Source organism: Mobula hypostoma, chromosome 15 (assembly GCF_963921235.1).
Source record: "Mobula hypostoma chromosome 15, sMobHyp1.1, whole genome shotgun sequence".
Lineage (NCBI taxonomy): Eukaryota > Metazoa > Chordata > Chondrichthyes > Myliobatiformes > Myliobatidae > Mobula > Mobula hypostoma.
The window spans coordinates 29389389-29412469 of record NC_086111.1 but is presented as its reverse complement, the minus strand read 5'-3'; the positions used below and the strand labels follow the sequence as shown (position 1 = coordinate 29412469).

At 41.9% G+C, this 23081-nt stretch overlaps 1 protein-coding gene across 11 annotated transcripts in view; it reads left to right on the top strand.

The window, feature by feature from the left end:
- Nucleotides 1–23081, top strand: part of LOC134356771 (protein bassoon-like) — a 517214-nt gene that overhangs the window by 299779 nt on the left and 194354 nt on the right. For 10 of the 11 annotated variants that reach the window (XM_063067877.1, XM_063067876.1, XM_063067878.1 and 7 more), the window contains 3 exons: nucleotides 3506–5618; nucleotides 6038–6969; nucleotides 20277–20352. In XM_063067877.1, coding sequence (XP_062923947.1) covers nucleotides 3506–5618; nucleotides 6038–6969; nucleotides 20277–20352 — 3121 coding nt within the window. The remainder of the gene's footprint in view (nucleotides 1–3505; nucleotides 5619–6037; nucleotides 6970–20276; nucleotides 20353–23081) is intronic. The other variant, XM_063067881.1, reaches the window with a different exon arrangement.

The window sequence follows — 23081 nt, the reverse complement described above, 5'->3', positions numbered from 1 at the left end:
CTCCCATTCCCACTCAGATAAGTCCATACATGGCCTCCTCTACTGCTATGATAAGGCTAAACTCAGGTTAGAGGAGCAACACCTCATATACCGTCTAGGTAGTCTCCAGCCCCTTGGTATGAACATAAAATTCTCCAACTTCTGGTAATTCCCTCCCCCTCCCTTCCTCTATCCATATTTCACTCTGCCCCCTCCCCCAGCTGCCTATCACCTCCCTCATGGTTCCGCCTCCTTCTTCTACTACCCATTGTTTTCCTGCCTATTGCGACCCTGCTTCCCCTCCCCCACCCCTTTGTCTTTCAAATTACTGGTCTTTCAACTGAACCTACAAGCATTCTTCAAATCCTTCCCCCTCCTTCTTTGTTCAGTCCTGACGAAGGGTTCCGGCCCGAAATGTCGACTCATCGTTTCCATTGATGCTGCCCGACCTGCTGAGTTCCTCCAGTGTGCTATGCGTGTTGCTTTGATCCCAGCATCTGCAGATTATTTTGTGTTTAAAAGTCCACAATGGACTACCCCAAGAGAAGCAAGCTGAAGGTTTTGCCATGGCCCTCACAGTCCCCCAACCTAAACATCATCGAGAATCTGTGGATAGACCTCAAAAGAGCAGTGCATGCAAGACGGGCTAAGAATCTCACAGAACTAGAAACCTTTTGCAAGGTAGAATGAGTGAAAATTCCCCAAACAAGAATTGAAAGACTCTTAGCTGGTTACAAAAAGCATTTACAAGCTGTGATACTTGTCAAAGGGGGTGTTACTAAGTACTGACCATGCAGGGTGCCCAAACTTTTGCTTCGGGCCCTTTTCCTTTTTTATCATTTTGAAGCAGTAAAAGATGGAAATAAAAAAATAATCTTGCTTATAATATTGAAGAAATGTGTCATCTTTAACTTTATGCCTTTTGAAAATCAGGTCATCTTTTACTCGCTTAGCTATTCACAGTAACAGAAATTTTGACCAGGGGTGCCAAACTTCTGCATGTCACTGTATGTTTCATCATCAACTTCTCAAAGCACTTCATCACAAGTGGATGATAGTCATTAAGGCACGTGGCCAAGTGGTTAAGGCGTTTGTCTAGTGATCTGAAGGCCGCTAGTCCGAACCTCAGCGGTGGCAGCGTGTTTGTGTCCTTGAGCAAGGCACTTAACCACACATTGCTCTAGTGTCTGCGTGAGGAGTGGCGCCCCACACAGACTTCCAATCTGCGCCTTGTAAGGCATGAAAATGCCTGATGCAGGCCTCTCATGGTCTGAGTCGACGTTCCCAAGGCAGGTTACCACGTTCTTCTTGGGCATTGATGTAATTAAAGCCTGCTTGAAGCAGTTGGGTACCTCAGACTGCTGAAACAAGAGGCTGAAGATGTTGGTTACTACTCCAGCTAGTTCATCAGCACAGGTATTTAGTGCTCATTTAGCTACCCCAACTGGGCCAGATGCTTTTGTCGATTCACGCTTCTGAAAGATAAACTTGCATTGTCCTCAAGAACTAAAATCACAATGTTATCAAGAGCTGTGGGTATTTGTGAAGGTGCCTCCATGTTTTGATGCTTAAAGTGAGCATAATAGGCATTGAGCTCAACTGGGAGTGAAGCCTTGTTGTCACCTATGTCACTTGGCTTCACTTTGTAGGAAGTGGTAGCATTCAAGCCCTGCCACAGCTGCCAAGCATCCTCCAATGATTAAGTTTGGTCTGGAGTTGCCGCTTCGCCTGTGAAATGGGTTTCTGGAGATTATACCTGGACGTCTTCTACTTAATACTTGATTGCCAGAACTGAATGTCCCTGATCTGGTCCTCAGCGGATTTCAGATTGCATGGTTCATCCAGGGCTCTGGTTGGGTGAGACACTGAATGACTTTGTGGGGACATATTTGACTATGACTGTTTTTGTGACACCTGTGACAACTATCCTATCATATATTCCTTTCAGACTTATACGTATGACTCCCTTCATTACTCATGAATAATTATGGGGATTTGTTAAGGCCTCAGCAACAATATCTGTTGAAGCCATTTATCACTTCCTTCCAATTTGAGTTACCTATTCATCAAGCCAACCTCTCTCTTCTACTGCTAAACTAATCCATTAACCAGATCAATAGTTTGCATCCAATCCCATGAACTTTATTTTATCTAACATTTTCATACTTTTGATTTACTGGCTCCCTTTGAAATTCATACAAAATTAAATTGAGGGTACTTTCCTGTCTACTATTTCAGCTACTTCTTTAGAAATTCAGTTAAGTTCATTAGTCATAAATCCTGACGGTCTTTTACACATCCAATGCAGCTTTCACCAATAAGCTGAAACTTCAAAATGCTTAGTCACTTTGCTCTTAATTACAAGTTATAAGATATCTGCAGCAGATTTTAATCTGTCAAGTCTGCAATCTCACCTCTTTTTTTTCCAAGTAATGGAGTTACATCTGTAATTTTCCAATCTATAAAGGTACAATTCCCGGATTGAAAGAGTTTTGTAAGATTATTCCTAATATACTTGCAATTTTTAATTGCAATATTCAAAATCCCAGGACAGATTTTTCTTTCTTTTAACTGTTTGCCTGCTTATGTTAACATTAGAGTGCCAATCTTGGGTTCATTAGTGGTTTTCATTAGTTCGTGGATAAACAATCATTTGAAAGAATAATCTTGGATTCTTTTTCATGTCTTGGACTGGAGGTGAGGCTGCACAGATATTATCCTTGTTAATTACATAAAGACAAATATTCCAAAATCTGAATCTCTTTAAACAACATCAGGGTGATTTGCCAATGCAATAGAATTAAACTTTGTGTGTTGAGAATTATTTCAGATTATCGCAGTGAGTAGAACAGTTGCAATATTTTAGGTTACTTAAAAATATAAAGCATCAATTGTCTTAAAATCAGTAAAGTCTCATTAATTTGAGGTCAAATTTGAGTATTTAGCAAAGAGACCTTCTCCATTTCTGAGCAACAAATTCACAGTGGACAGTTTTATATCTCAGTCTTTGTGCTAGAGGCTGAGAAGTCAATTTAATGCGTATTTTCTGCCCGATCTTTCATTTATTCTCAGTGTGCCCTGAGATCTGTGCTAAGTTAAAGTAAATTATCTCCAAAGTCAAATTTTTAACATGTCATTATTAGAAAGGATTTGCACATGAATTCAGGTTTTAATTTTATTGTTGAAATTGTGATCGACTGCTATCAGGTAAATGGATGCTGTGAATGTCCCAAAAATTTATTTCTATGACAGTTAATCACAGGAAAAAATATGCTCCAACAAACATATTTTATCATTGGAGCCTAAATGGTTTCTATTATAGGTACAGATGAGATCTGATATACAGTATGTTTGGAGTCACAGCTCAAGAAGTTTAACATACTGCATCCTATTTCCTGCTAATTTGATAATTTGTTTCTTTGGATTTGATTTGGCCATTCTTTTTCTGCAAAACTAATTATGATAAACATCAACATAATTTGAGGTACTTTAAGAGGTAACAGAAATTTTCTCTTTTGTATTTCAGATTGGAAATTTACAGCAGAGCACTATAAGGAAAGTGAAACGAACACTACCTAGCCCACCACCTGAAGAAATAATGCACGGCAATGTACCATTTCACCCACAGCTATTTGGCACCTCACTGCCACGCAAGCGGGGACCGCTTCCTGACCAGATCACTCGTGATAAACTCCTGAAGGATATCAGTCACGAACTGGAAAAAGTAGAGCAAGAATCAAACAAACTCCAGAAGAAACAGGCAGAACTTGATGAAGAAGAGAAAGAAATTGATGCAAAGTTACGATATATAGAGCTGGGAATCAATCGAAGGAAGGAAACATTTGTCAAAGATCCAACCAAACGAGACCTGGGGTACACACGAGGTCTAGGAGAAGACAGGGATTATATGTCTGATAGTGAAGTTAACAATGCCAGAATACCTTCATACAATAGCAGCAATCTCTTAGCTAGGCCACACACTGCTCCAGTCAATCAGTATTCTGAATTTTCAATTGCACATCACCCACCCACATCATCTCATTATGCTCCATCACAGGGCACTCCTCAAGGTCTCTCAAACTATCAGCAAGGGGCTTATCAACCACTCCATTATCCTGTTCCCAATACTTACCAGTCACAAAACAATTTTCAGTCTCATCCAACTTTGCATTCTCAAAACACTTTTCAGCCACAATCATATCCACAGAACACAAGCTACCAGACCGACACTGGTTTACAGAATGTGGCTGGTTTCCAGGCCCCTAATCAGTACAGTACCCATACCACCTATCCAAATCAAGCTCCTTTTCAGTCTGCTCAGTATCAGCAACAGGCAAACATCCCGACACAACAGAAGCCAAGGCAGACATCATTAGCTGATCTTGAGCAGAAGATACCCACCAATTATGAAGTAATTAGTAATACAAATGTAAATATTTCTGCAACTACGTCTGAGAAAGTTTATACAACTACAGCAGTGAGTAACAACTATGAACAGTACAAGAACACAGAGTTGAGAGTTGCTGACAGTGGAAGTACAATGGAAAGTCCTTCAACTAACTATTCAGCAGATTCCCTGTATGCAAACCTAGAACACAATATTTCTCGCAATTATGTTATGATTGATGATATTAGTGAATTGACCAAAGAGAATACCTCAGCAACAGAAAGTCAGAAAGTAGAACCATCTCCTCAGCCTAGTAATACAAGACACGGAAAAGAAAAGAATGACTTTTTGGAGGCAAGCAATTCTAATAGAACCCATGGATATAATAAAGCTGGTGATGATTCAGAGGAAGATGTGTATGATCTCCAAGCATCAGACCATCGAGGAAAGAATGGTTACCAAAGGAGTTCAGATAGCCATGGCAGAATATCAAATAGCTCAAGTGGATCCTCTTGTTATTATGCAGATAGCAGTCACAAGCATTCCACCCGATCAGACAAGCACAACTCTTATGGGTCTCAAAAGCATTCTTCAAAGCAACAGGCTCCCGCTGTGGTATCCACCAAACGCAGCAAACACAGAAAACAAAATATAGAACAGAAGATCTCCAAGTTTTCACCAATAGAGGAAGCTAAAGATGTAGAATCTGACTTTGCTTCATATCCTGCAACAACTTCAGCAGTAGGACACAATGTGGTCTTGAAAGCACAGAAGCTTCAGGATGAAATAACGTATGGTCTCAAGAAGAACATTTATGAACATCAAAGATATTCTGGTCATGGAAGCAGAGAATCGTTGCAAGATTCAGAGAGAGGTTACAGCAATGGCAGCAGGTCAAGATCTTCCTCAATGTATGGTATTGAAAAATCTGGCAAAGAAGCTCCAAGTCCTAGAAGTAAATCTTTTGAAAGAGATACAGTGGAGCGTTCTCAAAAGGCAGGAATGGGCCATAGTCGCGGGCGTGGTCCTATAAGGGCCCAAGCATCCCAAGAGGAGTGTCCTTTGAGTCCTGTGGGAAGGTCCTCTAGAGAACCACTCCCACCAAATGTTGTAGATGGCCGATCTCAGTTTGGCTCTAGCCACTCCTTGCCTGATGTGCAGGATGGAAAAGAGACATCACGTAGCCATACTTACAGAGAGGATGACGGTTACATCATGGATGATATGCACTGTGCTGTGTCTGACAGTGAAGGTAAAGAATGTCACTGGTGATCACGTCAACCTAAAGTTCATTTAGAAAGCATGGTCAATGCAAAGTTTTCATCAAAAAAAAAACACCAGCAGTGTAAATATCTGCATGTATAAGACAGATTTAATTCTTATATTTAAAGCCTAATTGACTGGCATGTGCCTTTATTCCTTTTTATGCACTCTTTTTTTTATTGTAAGCATGCCTCACAGCTCATTCTTGATATTGGTGGTATGTATGGTCATTGATATGTTTTGTGGGTTATGTTGTGTGTCAAATATCTTATCCTGGGATTCGCTGCTTGGTAGCAGGCTGGCTGCATGTCATAAACTGCCTGCTTTGAATCATTGCATGGCTACGGTCTTGGTACCACAGGCACAACAAGAGGACAAATGACTGTAATATCTTTTTGGTTTTTGAAGCCTATCACTTGGGCCAAGAGGAGACAGACTGGTTTGAAAAGCCAAGGGAGCGTTCCAGACATTACAGTGGGCAGTCTTCGTCACAGAGACGCAGTTACCGAAGCCACCCGCGCCATGACTACGATGAACCGACGGATGATTCGTGGCATCCAGTAGATCGTTCACAGCCACGCTACTCCTCAAAAGAGCACCAGAAGCAGTCTTCATATCAGTACGGTGAGCCTGCCCGACACTCATCGCGCCACGTAGCCGATGAACCTTCACGGAAGTCTTCAAGGCAGCACTCCAAAGAGCAATTTCGCCAGGAATCCCGGCAATATTCCCAACAGCCTTTACAGAAAAGAAGCCAACAGTCAGAGCAGAGATCCCAACGAGATTCCCATCAAGGGTCTGCAGAATGGACCCAGCCTCGATCAGCCTCTGGGCATCACCTTGATGCTGAGCCATCACGATCACAGAAGCACTCGCAGCAACAGCAACAGTCAACCAGAAAACAGTCGGAAGCACCATCTCCTCAACAGCATGCTCGGATGCAGCACGGCCAGCCTCCGCCATCGCGGCAAAGTCATCCGCAGCAACCAGCGCGGCAGCCAGCGCCACAAGCACGGCAACCTCCGCCAGTGCAAGCTCAGGCCCCATCGCAGGTACAACAACCGGCACCGATGCCACAACAGGAGCCACAGCAGCCACGCCAGCCTCAACGGGCACGACAGCCGCAGCAGCCACAAGCACGGGCATCGCAGCAACAAGAGCCACGGCAAGCTCACAAACAGCAGCAGCAGCCAGCGCCGGCGCCAGCGCCAGTACAGCAGCAGCAGCAACGACAGCAACCCCAGCAGCAGCCGCCATCACAACAGGCACAGCAACAACAGACACTTCAGCAGCCTCAGCCTCAAACACAGGCACAGCAGCCACAAGCAAGGCCGGCCATGGTAATTCTAAATTCACTTTTATTATCTAGTTATCAGGATTAGGAATGAATAGTGTAATCCAGAGTCACGTCACATAATGCAGTTTTTTACCCTTTAATTTCGCAGTTTTGCTTACGTTCTCCTAAAGGCTGATATTGCTATGATTCCATTGGTACGAACAGCTGCCCAATTCCTCATCAGGCTTACCATTTCTAATGTGTGGTGCCAGCATTAAATGATGCCTGGTTATTCAACTGAAGAGGCCAAGCAACATGTTTAATCCTATTTTGCACACAAATTGACTGACAAATAGATTGGAATGAGGAACAATATCAGGCTTTTTAGCTTCCTACTGAAGGACAAAGTTATAAAGTGATCAACACAAACAAAGAATCCCCTTCAGTTTTTTTCTCAGATAAAACTTCATGGTTCTTTCTTTTAACTATTTGAAATATTAGTTTTCCCCATTTTCAATTTCTTAATTACTGTTAATAAGGCTGATTGCTTTTGTGTTGCCAAAGTGTAAAATTTAATTATTGACATTTTTTGGCCTATCTGGATTGAAAATTATGTCTGAGATTAACAAATGTCTGTACAGGCTAATATTGATCTGAATTATGGGAGTCTGAAGACTAACTTTTGCTGATTAAGTTCTGGAACAAAGCCTATTTTAATTAACTGCTTTGACTACCAGACCGAGACAGTTACGTAGATGCATGAATTGAAGGTTTAAATTCATAAAAATCTCTTCTGTATCACAAACATTCTTCAGTGGTATAAAACTTTCACTCATCTGGAGATTAAAGTAGAAAACTAATCAAAGTTAATAATTTGTTTTGCAAGCAAACTGCATGCCCCTCATTTACAGGGGTTAATCGTCTCAGCTCACTCACCTTTGGGGAATACTTGGAAGATTCAGATGTGAATGGCAGAGTTGCTCTTGGTTCAAAGTCTTGTAAAGGATAAACCACTTATTATTTCCAATAGCTGTTTTTTCCGGTCCTTTAATGATTTTCTCAAACGTGCACATAAAGTACATAATTATTTAAGCTATCTTGCAACAGCAAGATAGTTTTGTCATACTCTTCATCTCTTATAACTTATTATCATGAGCAAACCTACCTCTATGTAGTAAGTGCAAGAAAAAGGAGCACTGTGTTAAAGATAGAGGAGTGTATTAGGCATGAGTGGGACATGTACAATTGCCTGAGTCCCCTTGATTGAAAACAGAACAGACTTCATATGCAATGTACAATAAATATTCTTTGGATATACTTGGCATGCAAATGAACGGCTATCTGGCTAATTCAGAATTCAGTCAGCTCACACTATTGGATACAGGGGAGAGAGAATGACACTGTAGTATGTTTCTCAGAGAGCAGTTACTTTTTAATTCCTTCAGGGAAAAACGAATAGTTAAGTTGATGATTACTCACAGAAACCTATTCCCAGAACACATCTGCACATACAACAAGATACTTTACACCAAGACGTTGCGAGCAAATATATCATTTTCCATGATGGGTGTAGTCTCAGCATGTTGCTGCACAATCTTGGGATTCAACAGTGTCAGTGGGATGTATAAACTTCTCTTAATAATTAGATTTTGTTTAAAATTATGCCCTAACTTTTCATAAAGCAAGATTTTAGCAGCCAGCAGCTTGGAGAAGATGAGGATATTGCATAGTGTGTAAAGAAAACTTTGCAAAAATTCTTATAGAAACATGGAAACATTGGAAATAGGTGCAGGAGTAGGCCATTTAGCCCTTCGAGCCTGCACCGCCATTCAGTATGATCACGGCTGATCATCCAACTCAGAACCCTGTACCTGCCTTCTCTTCATACCCCCAATCCCTTTAGCCACAAGGGCCATATCTAACTCCCTCTTAAATATAGCCAATGAACTGGCCTCAACTGTTTCCTGTGGCAGAGAATTCCACAGATTCACCACTCTCTGTGTGAAGAAGTTTTTCCTAATCTCGGTCCTAAAAGGCTTCTCCTTTATCCTCAAACTGTGACCCCTCCTTCTGGACTTCCCCAACATCGGGAACAATCTTCTTGCATCTAGCCTGTCCAATCCCTTTAGAATTTTATACGTTTCAATAAGAATCCCCCCCCCCCGCCCCGCCAATCTTCTAAATTCCAGCCTAGTCGATCCAGTCTTTCTTCATATGAAAGTCCTGCCATCCGAGGGATCAATCTGGTGAACCTTCTTTGTACTCCCTCTATGGCAAGAATGTATTTCCTCAGATTAAGGGACCAAAACTGCACACAATACTCCAGGTGTGGTCTCACCAAGGCCTTGTACAACTGCAGTAGAACCTCCCTGCTCCTGTACTCGAATCCTCTCGCTATAAATGCCAGCATACCATTCACCTTTTTCACCGCCTGCTGTACCTGCATGCCCACTTTCAATGACTGGTGTACAGTGACACCCAGGTCTTGTTGCACCTTCCCTTTTCCTAATCGGCCACCATTCAGATAATAATCTGTTTTCCTGTTCTTGCCACCAAAGTGGATAACCTCACATTTATCCACATTAAATTGCATCTGCCATGAATTTGCCCACTCACCTAACCTATCCAAGTCACCCTGCATCCTCTTAGCATCCTCCTCACAGCTAACACTGCCACCCAGCTTCGTGTCATCCGCAAACTTGGAGATGCTGTATTTAATTCCCTCGTCTAAGTCATTAATGTATATTGTAAACAACTGGGGTCCCAGCACTGAGCCTTGCGGTACCCCACTAGTCACTGCCTGCCATTCAGAAAAGGTCCAGTTTATTCCCACTCTTTGCTTCCTGTCTGCCAACCAATTCTCTATCCACATCAACACCATACCCCCAATACTGTGTGCTTTAAGTTTGCACACTAATCTCCTGTGTGGGACCTTTTCAAAAGCCTTTTGAAAATCCAAATATACCACATCCACTGGTTCTTCCCTATCCACTCTACTAGTTACATCCTCAAAAAATTCTATGAGATTCGTCAGACATGATTTTCCTTTCACAAATCCATGCTGACTTTGTCCGATGATTTCACCGCTTTCCAAATGTGCTGTTATCACATCTTTGATAACTGACTCTAGCATTTTTCCCACCGCCGATGTCAGGCTAAACGGTCTATAATTCCCTGGTTTCTCTCTCCCTCCTTTTTCAAAAAGCGGGATTACATTAGCCACCCTCCCATCCTCAGGAACTAATCCAGAATCTAAAGAGTTTTGACAAATTATCACTAATGCATCCACTATTTCTTGGGCTACTTCCTTCAACACTCTGGGATGCAGACCATCTGGCCCTGGGATTTAGCTGCCTTTAATCCCTTCAATTTACCTAACACCATTTCCCTACTAACGTGTATTTCCCTCAGTTCCTCCATCTCACTAAACCCTCGGTCCCCTACTATTTCCGGAAGATTATTTATGTCCTCCTTACTGAAGACAGAACCAAAGTAGTTATTCAATTGGTCTGCCATGTCCTTGTTCCCCATGATCAATTCACCTGTTTCTGACTGTAAGGGACCTACATTTGTCTTAACCAATCTTTTCGTGTTTGATCCATGTTGCAAAATTTTGTGACACTAAGCTCAATACCTTATTGTGTGGGGTTATTAATATGAAGTTAAGTAACATGATTTTTCTCTGTCACAAGTTAGCAATTATGGTTATTTAATCAAAAGAATAACAATTTACCTGTTTTTTTAATTCTTAAAAAACTTGGTGAAACCAGCACATTTGTACCAATACTAGGTAGATTGACATGGGACTTACATAGTAGCCTGCATTCCAGTGTATAAACCAGTCATACAGCCTCATCCATTTTCACAAACCAGAAATCTTCCATTACCTATTTCTTCCTGGGTTTTGCAATTTGTTTAGCTTTCTGATAAAAATATTTAGATTTTTCCCACTGGATTTCCACCAGGTATATTTTGAATGTCTTGAATACCTAAGTTTTCATTCCACATTTTAAATCTTTTGTCAGTGTCACGTACCCCGTGACGGGTTAAAGAACCAGCAGAAATAGAAAACACTTTGGAGTCTGGTATTGCTATTCACTAATACTATTTATTAGTAACTACGTCAAACAGTAATTTATAACCAGATAAATCAAACAGGTTAACAGTGGTACGTGTATATATGTGTGCAAATATAACTCCCAAACTATTGAGCTTGGGGGAAACAAGGCTTAGAGTCTTGAGATGGTAAACTATGAAAGTTCAGTTCATCCACAGAATAGGTGATGAGAGAGAGGTATTTGTAATCTAGGGTAAATGTCAAGAGAAAGCAATTACATAGAAACATGGAAAATAGGTGCAGGAGTTGGCCATTCGGCCCTTCGAGCCTGCACCGCCATTTATTATGATCATGGCTGATCATCCAACTCAGAACCCCGCCCCAGCCTTCCCTCCATACCCCCTGACCCCCGTAGCCACAAGGGCCATATCTAACTCCCTCTTAAATATAGCCAATGAACTGGCTTCAACTGTTTCCTGTGGCAGAGAATTCCACAGATTCACCACTCTCTGTGTGAAGAAGTTTTTCCTAATCTCGGTCCTAAAAGGCTTCCCCTCTATCCTCAAACTGTGGCCCCTCGTTCTGGACTTCCCCAACATCGGGAACAATCTTCCTGCATCTAGCCTGTCCAATCCCTTTAGGATCTTATACATTTCAATCAGATCCCCCCTCAATCTTCTAAATTCCAACGAGTACAAGCCCAGTTCATCCAGTCTTTCTTCATATGAAAGTCCTGCCAACCCAGGAATCAATCTGGTGAACCTTCTTTGTACTCCCTCAAGGATGTCTTTCCTCAGATTAGGGGACCAAAACTGCACACAATACTCCAGGTGTGGTCTCACCAAGGCCTTGTACAAATGCAGTAGTACCTCCCTGCTCCTGTACTCGAATCCTCTCGCTATAAATGCCAGCATACCATTCGCCTTTTTCACCGCCTGCTGTACCTGCATGCCCACTTTCAATGACTGGTGTATAAGGACACCCAGGTCTCGTTGCACCTCCCCTTTTCCTAATCGGCCACCATTCAGATAATAATCTGTTTTCCTATTTTTGCCACCAAAGTGGATAACTTCACATTTATCCACATTAAATTGCATCTGCCATGAATTTGCCCACTCACCCAACCTATCTAAGTCACCCTGCATCCTCTTAGCATCCTCCTCACAGCTAACACTGCCACCCAACTTCGTGTCATCCGCAAACTTGGAGATGCTGCATTTAATTCCCTCATCCAAGTCAATAATATATATTGTAAACAACTGGGGTCCCAGCACTGAGCCTTGCGGTACCCCACTAGTCACTGCCGCTTACGTCGATATTGCACAGATTCCACGACAGCAGTACAAAATAACAAAAGTAGTAGGTTTTATCTTCGAAGTTGTTCCACTCCACACACGAAATATCACCAACAGTGATCTTCAACGAATATCGTTTCAACAAAAGTGGTACCACATCTGAATTCAGCTATGGCTCGTTCCAAAGTGGTGGGCATAGGATACTCAAATAGAATCCACATATGGATTATCACCAACAGTAGCTTATCACTGAGGTACCTTCTTCAAGGAAACCAAACACACAACGTGATAGCCACTTATCCAGTTCCACGACATATGAAATAACTCCAACAGTGATTTGCCACAGGGGTGCCTTTCTTCAGTGAACTACCGCACCCAAACAAGGGTAACACACAAGTGGTATTCACAAAGGTACTCCCCTCACCAGAGAACCCACTCCTGTGGATTAACTACGTGACAGTCACACCTTCGTATTCGAATGGAACTCAAACTCACCCTCACAGGCTACAGAAGAGAGGGTCCAAACAGTGACCTCTTTGTCACTAGGTTCCTTCCATTTCAAACCTTCCTCTCCCCTCTTCTCTTCCTTTAAATGAATGTGACCACAAAAAAAAAGGAGACCGTCTTCTGTGGGTGAGTTATCAACCCAGGCGAGGGTTGGACACACAAATAACTTCCCACCGGTCACACCTTTTCCACACTGCGAGAGCCACTGATCGATTCACCTGACCCATCCTCCAAACACCCACCTTTCTGTGGGCACAACAAAGCTCATCCAGTGTCCAAAATCATGTGTCTGTGTGTATATCATCTGACCTTCTATTTATCTCACCACGCGGAACACCAGCTGTCCATCAAGCAGCTCTTCCCTTCTCTCTTTGTAAGAACACAGAAGCTGCCAGTGTCCTTGCAGAAGTGTAAACATGCTGCAGAGAAACCATAACACCATATCCAAGCAGTCTTCATCTCTCTCTCTCTTAATAACAAGGTGGCTGTGTTGCACGTCTCTCTCTCTCTTTTAAAAGCACAGTTCATAGGGGTAATTCAGGATCCCGTCACAGTCAGCAACTTAAGAAGGAAATAGAACTACTTTTAAAAATCATTAATTTTACCCCAAATCATCAGAATCAGAATTAGGGTTATTATCACTGGCATGTATCATGAAATTTGTAAACTTAGCAGCAGCAGTTCAATGCAATACATAATATAGAAGAAGAAAATAAATAAATAAATTGCAATATCCGTATAATGAATAGATTAAAAATCATGCAAAAACCGAAATAATATATATTTAAAAAGTGAAGTGGTGTTCACGGGTTCAATGTCCACTTAGAAATAGTATGGCAGAGGGGAAGAAGCTGTTCCTGAATCGCTGAGTGTGTGCCTTCAGGCTTCTGTACCACCTACTTGATGGTAACAATGAGAAAAGGGCATGCCCTGGGTGCTGGGGATCCTTAATAATGCATACTGCCTTTCTGAGACACCACTCCTGGGTACTTTGTAGGCTAGTACCCAAGATGAGGCCGACTAAATTTACAAACCTCTGCAGCTTCTTTTGGTCCTATGCAGTAGCCACCCACCCTCCCCCCCCCATACCATACAGTGATGCAGCCTGTCAGAATGCTCTCCACAGTACATCTGTAGAAGTTTTTGACTGTATTTGTTGACATGCCAAATCTCTTCAAACTGCTAATGAAGTATAGTCACTGTCTTGCCTTCTTTATAGCTGAATTGATGTGTTGGGACCAGGTTAGGTCCTCAGAGATCTGATACCCAGGAACTTGAAACTGCTCACTCTCTCCACTTCTGATCCCTCTATGAGGATTGGTATGTGCTCCTTTGTCTTACCCTTTCTGAAGTCCACAATCAGCTCTTTTGTCTTACTGACATTGAGTGCCAGGTTCTTGCTGTGACACCACTCCACTAGTTGGCATTTCTCAGTCCTCTACGGCCTCTTGTCTCCATCTGAGATTCTACCAACAATGGTTGAGTCATCAGCAAATTTATGGTTGGAATTTGAGCTATGCCTAGCCACACAGTCATGTGTATATTGAGATTAGAGAAGTGGACTTAAAAGTAATTTCAAAAATACTCATTGCTGTATTATGAACAATTAATCATTCAGTTAGGTTGTAGGTGATTCTTGTGGTTAGGACATAGCTGCTCAGTTTTTGAGCCTATATCAGAGGGGCTAAATTGACAGTTCCAGCCTTCCATCCTATTTACTTCATTAACTTCAGCTGAACAAATCTCCACTGTGCTTATTGAGCTTGGACAAGATGGGAGAATGCGGTTGAGAGGAAAGTGATCTGGGCTGATCTTTGGAAAGCCGAACGACACTGCATCCAATTTCTCATCCAGGCAGTGTACGATGTGCTTCCAAGCCCATCAAACCTGCACACGTGGGGCAAGGCAGAGTCATCTGCGTGCCCACTGTGCTCCAAGCAAGGAACCCTGGAGCACATCCTCAGTGGCTGCGCGAGGGCTCTTGGTTAGGAACGGTACAGGTGGAGGCATGATCAGGTCCTGAAGACCAACTCTGAAGCCGTCAGCGCAGGAGTTGAGTGGGCGAAGCGGTCCCGACCCTCCAAGCAGACCATTGCCTTTGTCAGAACTGGGGAGCAGCCAATACCTGCCAAAAGAACATCTGCAGGCATTCTGACCTCTGCAACGGACTGACAGCTGTTGGTGGACCTCAAAGGGCAGCTGAAGTTCCCCAACCATATCGCAGCCACCAGCCTGTGACCAGACATTGTCCTAGTGTCTGAGTGTACTAAGCAAGTGGTGCTGCTGGAGCTGACAGTCCCATGGGAAGATAGCTTGGAAGATGCCTTTGAAAGGAAGCTCTCCAAGTACACAGGACTGGTCAGCAACTGTCAGCAGGCTGGATGGAGAGCGAGGTGTCTCCCAGTGGAGGTGGTTGTAGGGGATGCATAGCCCATCCCTTAGTTAGAGCCTTCAGCATTTTGGACATCGAGGGAGAGAGGAAGAGCAGAGCCATCCGCAGTACCACCGATGCGGCAGAGAGGGCCTGAAGATGGCTGTGGCCCAAAAGAGGGGAGCCATGGAGTCATAAGTAGCTAGCCATCTGGACACAAGCTGGAGTCTGATCAGCCCCGGCTGGGTCACCTGGAGGAGGTTGTATGATGTTGAAAGACCCAAAACACCTGATGATTCCAGGAACATCACTGAAGATGTGTCCAGAAGCATCAGTAGATGTATTACACAGCTAACATCACATTTATCCAGCACCCCAGTGCTCAGTTATCTACATTGCCTCACTTTGGAGCAGTGTCTCAATTATTAACAATTTTGTCTATTGCTTTCGGATCCAGCACCACAGAAACTCGTGGATGCAGCCCAGTCCATCATAGGCAAAGCCTCCCTGCCATTGAAAACATTTACTGGAAGCATGCCACAAGAAAGAAGCAACCATCATCAAGGACCCCTGCCATCCAAGGCATGTTCCCTTCTCACTCCTTCCATCAGGCAGGAGGAATAAGAGCCTTAGGTACTACACCAGCACGTTCAGGAACAGTTATTACCTTACAACCATCAGCCTCATGACCCAGCATGGATTACTTCACTCACTTCAAACTCTGAACTGGTCCCACAACCCGTAGATTCACTTTTAAGGACCCTACAACTCATGTTTTCAGTTTTATTTATTTATTGTTTTCATGTGTTTGTTTATTTTATTTATTTTGTCATCTTTTGCATGTGTTGTTTGTCAGCCTTTGTTTATATATAACTTTTCAAAAGTTCTATTATATTTCTTTAGTTTCTTATAAATGCCTTCAAAATATATATTTTAAGTTAATACATAGTGACATATATGTACTGTACTTTAATAATCAATTTACTTTGAACTTTGAACCTTGAACCATCTTTGTCTTGCCTCCGATTATCAGCTTTCTGAAATCTCTATAGCCTTCCAAAATTTATTGTTTGCAACCTCAGTTTTAATCCCTCCACCATTGATGGCGGTGCCTGGTTACGATGTTCAGTTCTTCTCCTTAAGTGCCTCTATGGCTCTCTCTCGCTTTCAAGATGTCCCATAAATTCTGCTGTTTTCACTAGGCTATCCCAATTCTTTTTGTGAATCACTTGTTAAATTTCGGAAATGTGAACTTGTTTCATTATGTCATGATGCTGCCTAAATTCAAGTTGTTATTGCAACATGAATGGAAGATATTTTCTGAAAAAATAGGCCATCACCCACCAGCCTCAGGTGTGACTAAATATTTGCAGTGCTTGGAATAGAGAGGTAAATGGAGATATTCATTATCTGAAAGGGACAGGTATCTCCACCTCCTAAAAGTGCAAACTGAGTCGCGATACCTGCAAAATCCAGGTTATGTCAGCAGAGTCCCCATCAATAGTTCAAATATTTAAGATCCAAATGAATAAACCACGCACACTTTCTCAACATTGGCCTCACAGCTAACTCATTTATTGGATATTTGTTTGTTTCATCACCCCTGAATATGTGAGTCACAGATTGTATTATAAACATATGCAGACTATATACATTACTTTGTCACTTCAGTCTGAATTAAATGCTGCAGTGTCAGTGTTGTGAAAATCATATCATCCAGCTCAATTGCATTTTAAATTAAATAAAGCTGCCACTTCTGGGAAAACAAAGTGCAAAAATTAACATCTTAAACCAACTAAAATTAGAGATAAAAGTGTGTTCGTAAATACCTGCTATTTTAATTTGAATTATTGACACAGTACTGAATAGTAATTTTCCTCAATCCTTCATGTAAGATAAACCCGTATTTTATAATATAATCAGGGAAGTAAATATGTGTCACAACAGAAGATGTTTTCTGGCAAATGAAATTTGCTACAAGGTAGCGACACATCAAAGAGTTGTTTGAATCCTTAAATGTATTAGTAGCTTTTAAAAAAAAACCTTAGTCTTTACGTGATCCTGCATTTGTTCTGCAAGGTCAAAGAATAATTTCTCCGCTGGATGATTTTACTTTTCAGTTCAATAAGTTCATGTAGTTGAGCAATTATATGGCAGATTGCATCCATGAACAAAATTAGTGAATTATTCTAAAGTGTACTTGAAATTCCAGGAAAAACAATTCTTTTATGCAGAGCATTTAGAATGAATAATAAGCTGTCAAGTCGGCTAGTCAGTATGTGGGAAATGCAAGATGATCTAACATTTTTGGTTTGACTGTTCACCACGTCATTTTTCTCCACCAGACAATCATTAAACATTTGTATCTTCAAAGGATCTATGCAATTCTGAGAATAAAGATAAATAGGAAATTGAAACTCACTTCAGGAACTAGAGGGCCTAGGTTTAAGGTGAGAGGGGAAAGATTTAATATGAACTTGAGGGCAATGAAAGGTGGTATGTTATGTTGAATGAGCTACCAAAGGATGTGCTTGAGGAAGGTAAAATAGCAACTTTTAATGGACAGTTGAACAGGTACGTGGATAGGAAATGTTTAGAAGAACATGGACCAACTGCTGGCAATCGAGAGTAGCTTGGATAGGCAGCTTGGTCAGCATAAACCAATTTGGACAAAGGGCCTGTTTCCATACTGTGCAACTTACCACTGGCCCTTAGCTGTTCTGTACTGCCCTTTAATTATTCAGTGCCATTTCAGATCAATTACCTTCCTTCAAAAGATTTGATGGGCAGCAGTCAAACCCATTCTGTGTCTTTGAAATAATGAAGATAATGAAAAGATCACTATTTCTGCTGCTAGCACACATTACATAGCCACTTTAATGATAGGTGACCACCATCCTTGGAATCACTGGCACTCGAGTTCTATAGTTTCTGGAGTGGCAGAAGCCAATAGGGACCTGCAGACTCCAACACAGTTGGGGATGAAGATCTTTTACAGGGCAGGTGGCTGAATCATGTTGGAGGTAGTGTGCCCCTTCTACCATTTGCACTTGGCATCAGTGTATCAGTGTGCTCTTGATGTATTTTAAGATCTCAAGGTTGCCAATGCCAGTCCAAGTATTTCTTCATCTTTATAAGCTCGATTTTCCCAGGGAGTCAAACAAGTTGGTGTAATGATTTATTTTTCCCTTGAGGCATTGAGAATATTATTGAATCATTTCCTCTATCAACGTAGTAATCTATTGCTATGACAGAGATTGAACTTTTGTGTCTTTTTGCGGAGTCTAGTATCCGGCAAGTAATTAAAGTAACCTGTCTGTCAGAGTCAACTGAGTGTAATTAATGCCTCATGTTGGCCTTTGTGACGTTGGTGCACTAAAGATAGGCACAGCTATGGTGTCACTCCTGACCAGTCCTAGTTTTAGTAGAACTCTCCAGTTAGCAACATGTGTGCCTGATTAGTGTGAGCTGCTGCGTCTCTTGAACAGTTCCTGACCTCGTGATCTGTCCCTTCAGTTCACTGTGTGAATGGTGACGACCACAAGCAATTCACACTTGTTTTTATCACCAGTTAAGATTGCAGAGTGACAAACAGTGCAGAGATTTTACGTAACATCAGCTTAAGCATTTAGATTTGAGTTTTGATTGGTTCCTTCTAGATATTAGAATGACAGCACAGAATAACATAAGATTTAACAAAACATTGGTGTTGTCCACTTGTCCTCTGGGGTGAAAGAAATGTGCCAGATATCTAGATTACGAAGTGAGGGAAATTTAAAATGCCGGCGGTGGCGGGGGGCGGTGGGGGGGGGGGGAAGAAAACAGTGTCTGAGTAAGAAATACAAGAGATTCTGCAGATGCTGGAAATCCAGAGTAATACACAAAAAATGCTAGAGGACCTCAGCAGGTCAGGTAGCATCTCTGGAAACAGTTGATGTTCCAGGCCGAGACCCTTCACCAAGACTGGAAAGGGAGGGGGGGAGGAAGCCAAAAATCCAAAGGTGGGGGGATTGGAAGGTGATAGTTGATGCCAGTGCGAGAGTTAAATGTTGTTTTAGGTAATTTCTTTAGAAGGTTTTCTAAAGCACAGTTATTATAATATATTTAAACATGTATGATATTACATGTATGTATAAGACTTTCAAAGCAACTTGAATGATGGAATTATCAATGGATCTTATGAGCATCTTGCTTAATTGCAATTGTAGACAGAAATATTGCATAACATTCCTCTTATTAGGTAAGTTGCAGTAAGAAAATTAAATGTTTTCTGTGGAGAGAATGGGCTTTAACGTTAGGCACTTTTGTGCTTGTGCAGGTGAAGTTAGCATTCTTCTTCTAAAGGAATAATAAAATATAATGAGAAAGTTCCAAATTGCATCACTCCTGTGCTGTTTCAAATAATACAAAGTTGTGTGCTAAGACAAGAACAATTTACCAGTGTCACTTCTTAACAAATATAGGTGGGAATAGAGTGGTGGTTAGTGGGGGCTGGGCTTCTGGTGCGATTGTGGAGGCTTGGAAAAAAGTTGGAAGTCTGCATAGCTGGGTTTCACACAAGCATCATCTCTGGTTAAATATGTTTCTTGTTTCTGAGTCACAAGGTATTGGATTCAAGTCTGACTCTAGAGAGCTGAGAATAAAATTCAAGCTCCTCCTCCAGTGCAGTGGTTCCGAACCTTTTTTATGTCATGGACCAATACCGTCAAGCAAGTGGTCCATGGACCTCTGGTTTGGAACCCCGGCTCTGGCGCAATGCAGAGGAAATGTTGCAATATCTGATGTGTTGCCTTTTTGAAGATGGTATCAATCAAAAGCCCTTTAAGGTGAAATTAAGGAATACCATGACTGAGTCCAAAAAAAAGCAAGAGATATCTCCTTTGTGTCATGATGAATATTCAACCTTCAACGATTTTCTTTAATACAGGACAATTGGCTATATCCTTGTTTGTGAGATCTTGCTGTATGTTAAATGGCTAACTGTTGCTTCATTATAACAGTGCTTATAATTTAGGAAAGTTCTGAATTGGCTCCAAAGCCATTTGGTGTATCTTAGGTTGTGGAAGGTGCTATATAAGTTCAAGTTCTTTTGTTTTCAATAACGTGTTCTAATGCTCGTTTAACCTCTCTTTCATTACCAGGCAAAGATGGATCAAACAACTGCAAAACCTGCAGTAAAATCAGCAACTGCACCACAACGAGCTGCTAACTTAGCAGGTATGTTTACTGATTCCAGGACCTTAGTTAAAGCAACTCACTTTTGGTCGGAAGAGAAGGCCCGCAGATAAAATCTGAAAATTATATTCTTAATGGGAAAATAGAACTGTAATAAGAACAAAAAATGCAGGTCAGACAACATCTGAAATAATGCTTCAGGCAGAGATCTTTTTCCACAACTGAAAAAGTGATGGAACAAAATTAGTTTTAATTGAATGGGGGTGGGGTTGAGGGAGGAAGGGATAAGAAATCTCATCTCAGACAGAGTGAAGTAAAATGCTATTTCCACAGCAGTGTGTTTCACAGGTTACTGAAAGCAATTACAGAGAGAAAAAGCAAGAGACATGCTAAAGTAGCAAGTTAAAAGTGTGGCAGTGATCCGAAATAAAAAAAAGAGTACCCTTCTGCATACTCCTGGATTATTCTGAATTAATGCAGATTGGTGGGGATGTCGCATTTTGCAAAGGGGTTGAGAACGTGCTTCAGTCGCTGCTTCTGTTAAACTAGTAATCTCTTCATGGATCTGGAGTAAACTGCCTTTTTTAGGAACTTGTGTCAGCAAATAATGTGCCCTGTTCATTTGACAGGCCTGAATATAACTAACAGCTCAACGTAGGTCTGGAAATTGATACTGATTATCAATGTATTTGATGGATTTTGTGGAGACAACATTAGTGGTACCTCTCCATGCTTCAGACCTGTGCAGAGGGAAAAGATCATTGCTCACCGGTCAATAGTGAACCTAGTAACAGTCTTGAGGTTTTAAAATTAACACATTCATCCTCAGAATCCTGAAGGCAATGGTAAATGTGATGATCAATGTCTCCCTTCACTGAGTAGTGTCCCCAAAACATAGGTAGTGGTCCATGTTTTGCAGTTTTTCTTTGTGGACTTCATAGTCTTGCGCAGTTGGGGCAGGGTGATGCTTTGTTTTGCAGATGATATATTCTCTTGTACGCTGCAGTAAGTGGGCTGGTGAGTACTGGGGGCTTCATCTCCAAATATGCATGGATGCAAGTGTTATCTGCATATTCAATTTGATTGATTTTACAAGTTTAATGATCATTTCACCATACATGAATACCCATGGATACAGCCAAATGAAATAGCGTTCCTCCGGGGCCAAGGTACAAAACACAGTACAAGCAGTCAAGCACTGCACAAGGCACATACAGCACATAAAAGTTAGCAAGTAAGCATGCCATCACATAATATAAAACTATAGTCCGAGTCCCTGAGTGATGTGTCCTGTAAATTAATGGCGCATGGGTGTTATTGGCAAGAACAAGCAGTTCTCTGCAGTCCGCAGACGAACATATGCACGCACTCACGCAATCCGGCTTGTCATTCCACCGATCGAACACTGGAGGGCAGCACCAAGGGAAGCATAGGGTCCACTCTATACAGCCTCCAGCATCTCCTCTTCTAGACTGCTGCAACAGGCAAGCTTGTGGTTTGAGGTGTAGTCCCCGATACACCCAAAGCCACACAGCTCCCTCGCTGTCTGTCTTTCCAATAAACAAGAGAAGCAGGGTCTTGTGATCGCAAGAGAAATGTCCAAGACAATCACCGCTGTTACATTGAACAGCACGTTCACGCATCGACTTCGATGCCTTCCTGTAGCAAGCAGTTACATGGTCCACACCACGTGCAGCTCCTCTGCCACCAGGCAGCTCACTGGTGGGGTAGACCTGCAGTACCAGAAATTCCTAATGTCCAGCATTGTCCTGCGATCATAAAAAATGGTGTTTAAAAAAGACAAAAACACCTTTAGTTGGCCACCAAGAGGTCGCTGCATCCGAATGCGCTTCCACCTTACTGGAATTTCATTGCACGGACCTCGCAGTGAACACAATGTAGGTTGATGAGTTTCTCTTTTGTTCTGTGGGTTAACTGAACTGTCGCAGGGATATGTGGCGCAGTATTGCTGCAAGTAAAATAAAAAGTGTTGCCAGCTGCAAGGAAATTGAGATTGATGTGGATCTTTTTCTTAAGAACATGGCTTGCCTTTGATTAGATGAAGTCAAATGCAAATTGGTCTATTATTGCCACATAAACAAAGTGAATTACTGTTCATGCAGAAAGAATAATTACACAGTGCATCGAGCTTGTACAAGGTAAAACAATAACAGAATGCATAACAGTTGTTGAGAAAGTGCAGATGGACAATAATGTGAAAGAACATATTGAAGTAGCTTGTGAGGTCAAGAGTCTATCTTATTGTGTTAGGGAACTATTTAACAGTCTTTTAACAGTGGGGTAGAAGCTGTCCTTGAACCAAGTGGTATATAAGCTTTCAAGCTTTTGTATATTCTGGCCGATGCGAGAGGTGAGAAGAGAGAATTTCCAGGATAGGTGGGATCTTTGATTATGCTGTCTACTTTACTGAGGAAATGAGAAGTGTAACAGAGGGGAGGCTGGTTTTTGTAATGTGCAACTCTCTGTGGTTTCTTGGGATCTGGGGCAGAGCAGTTGCCATACCAAGTTGTGATGCATTCAGTTAGAATGCTTTCTGAGTTGCATCAATAAATATCGGTCAGGGTTGACAAGGACATGTCAAATTTCTTTTGCCTTCTGAGGAAGTAGAGGCACTAGTAGAAGAGTCTTGGTCATGTCGTCAATGTGATTGGACCAGGACAAGTTATTGGTGATGTTCAATCCCAGGAACTTAAGACTCTCAACCCTCTTAACTTCAGCACCTTTGATAAAAACAGAAGCGTGTGCACTGC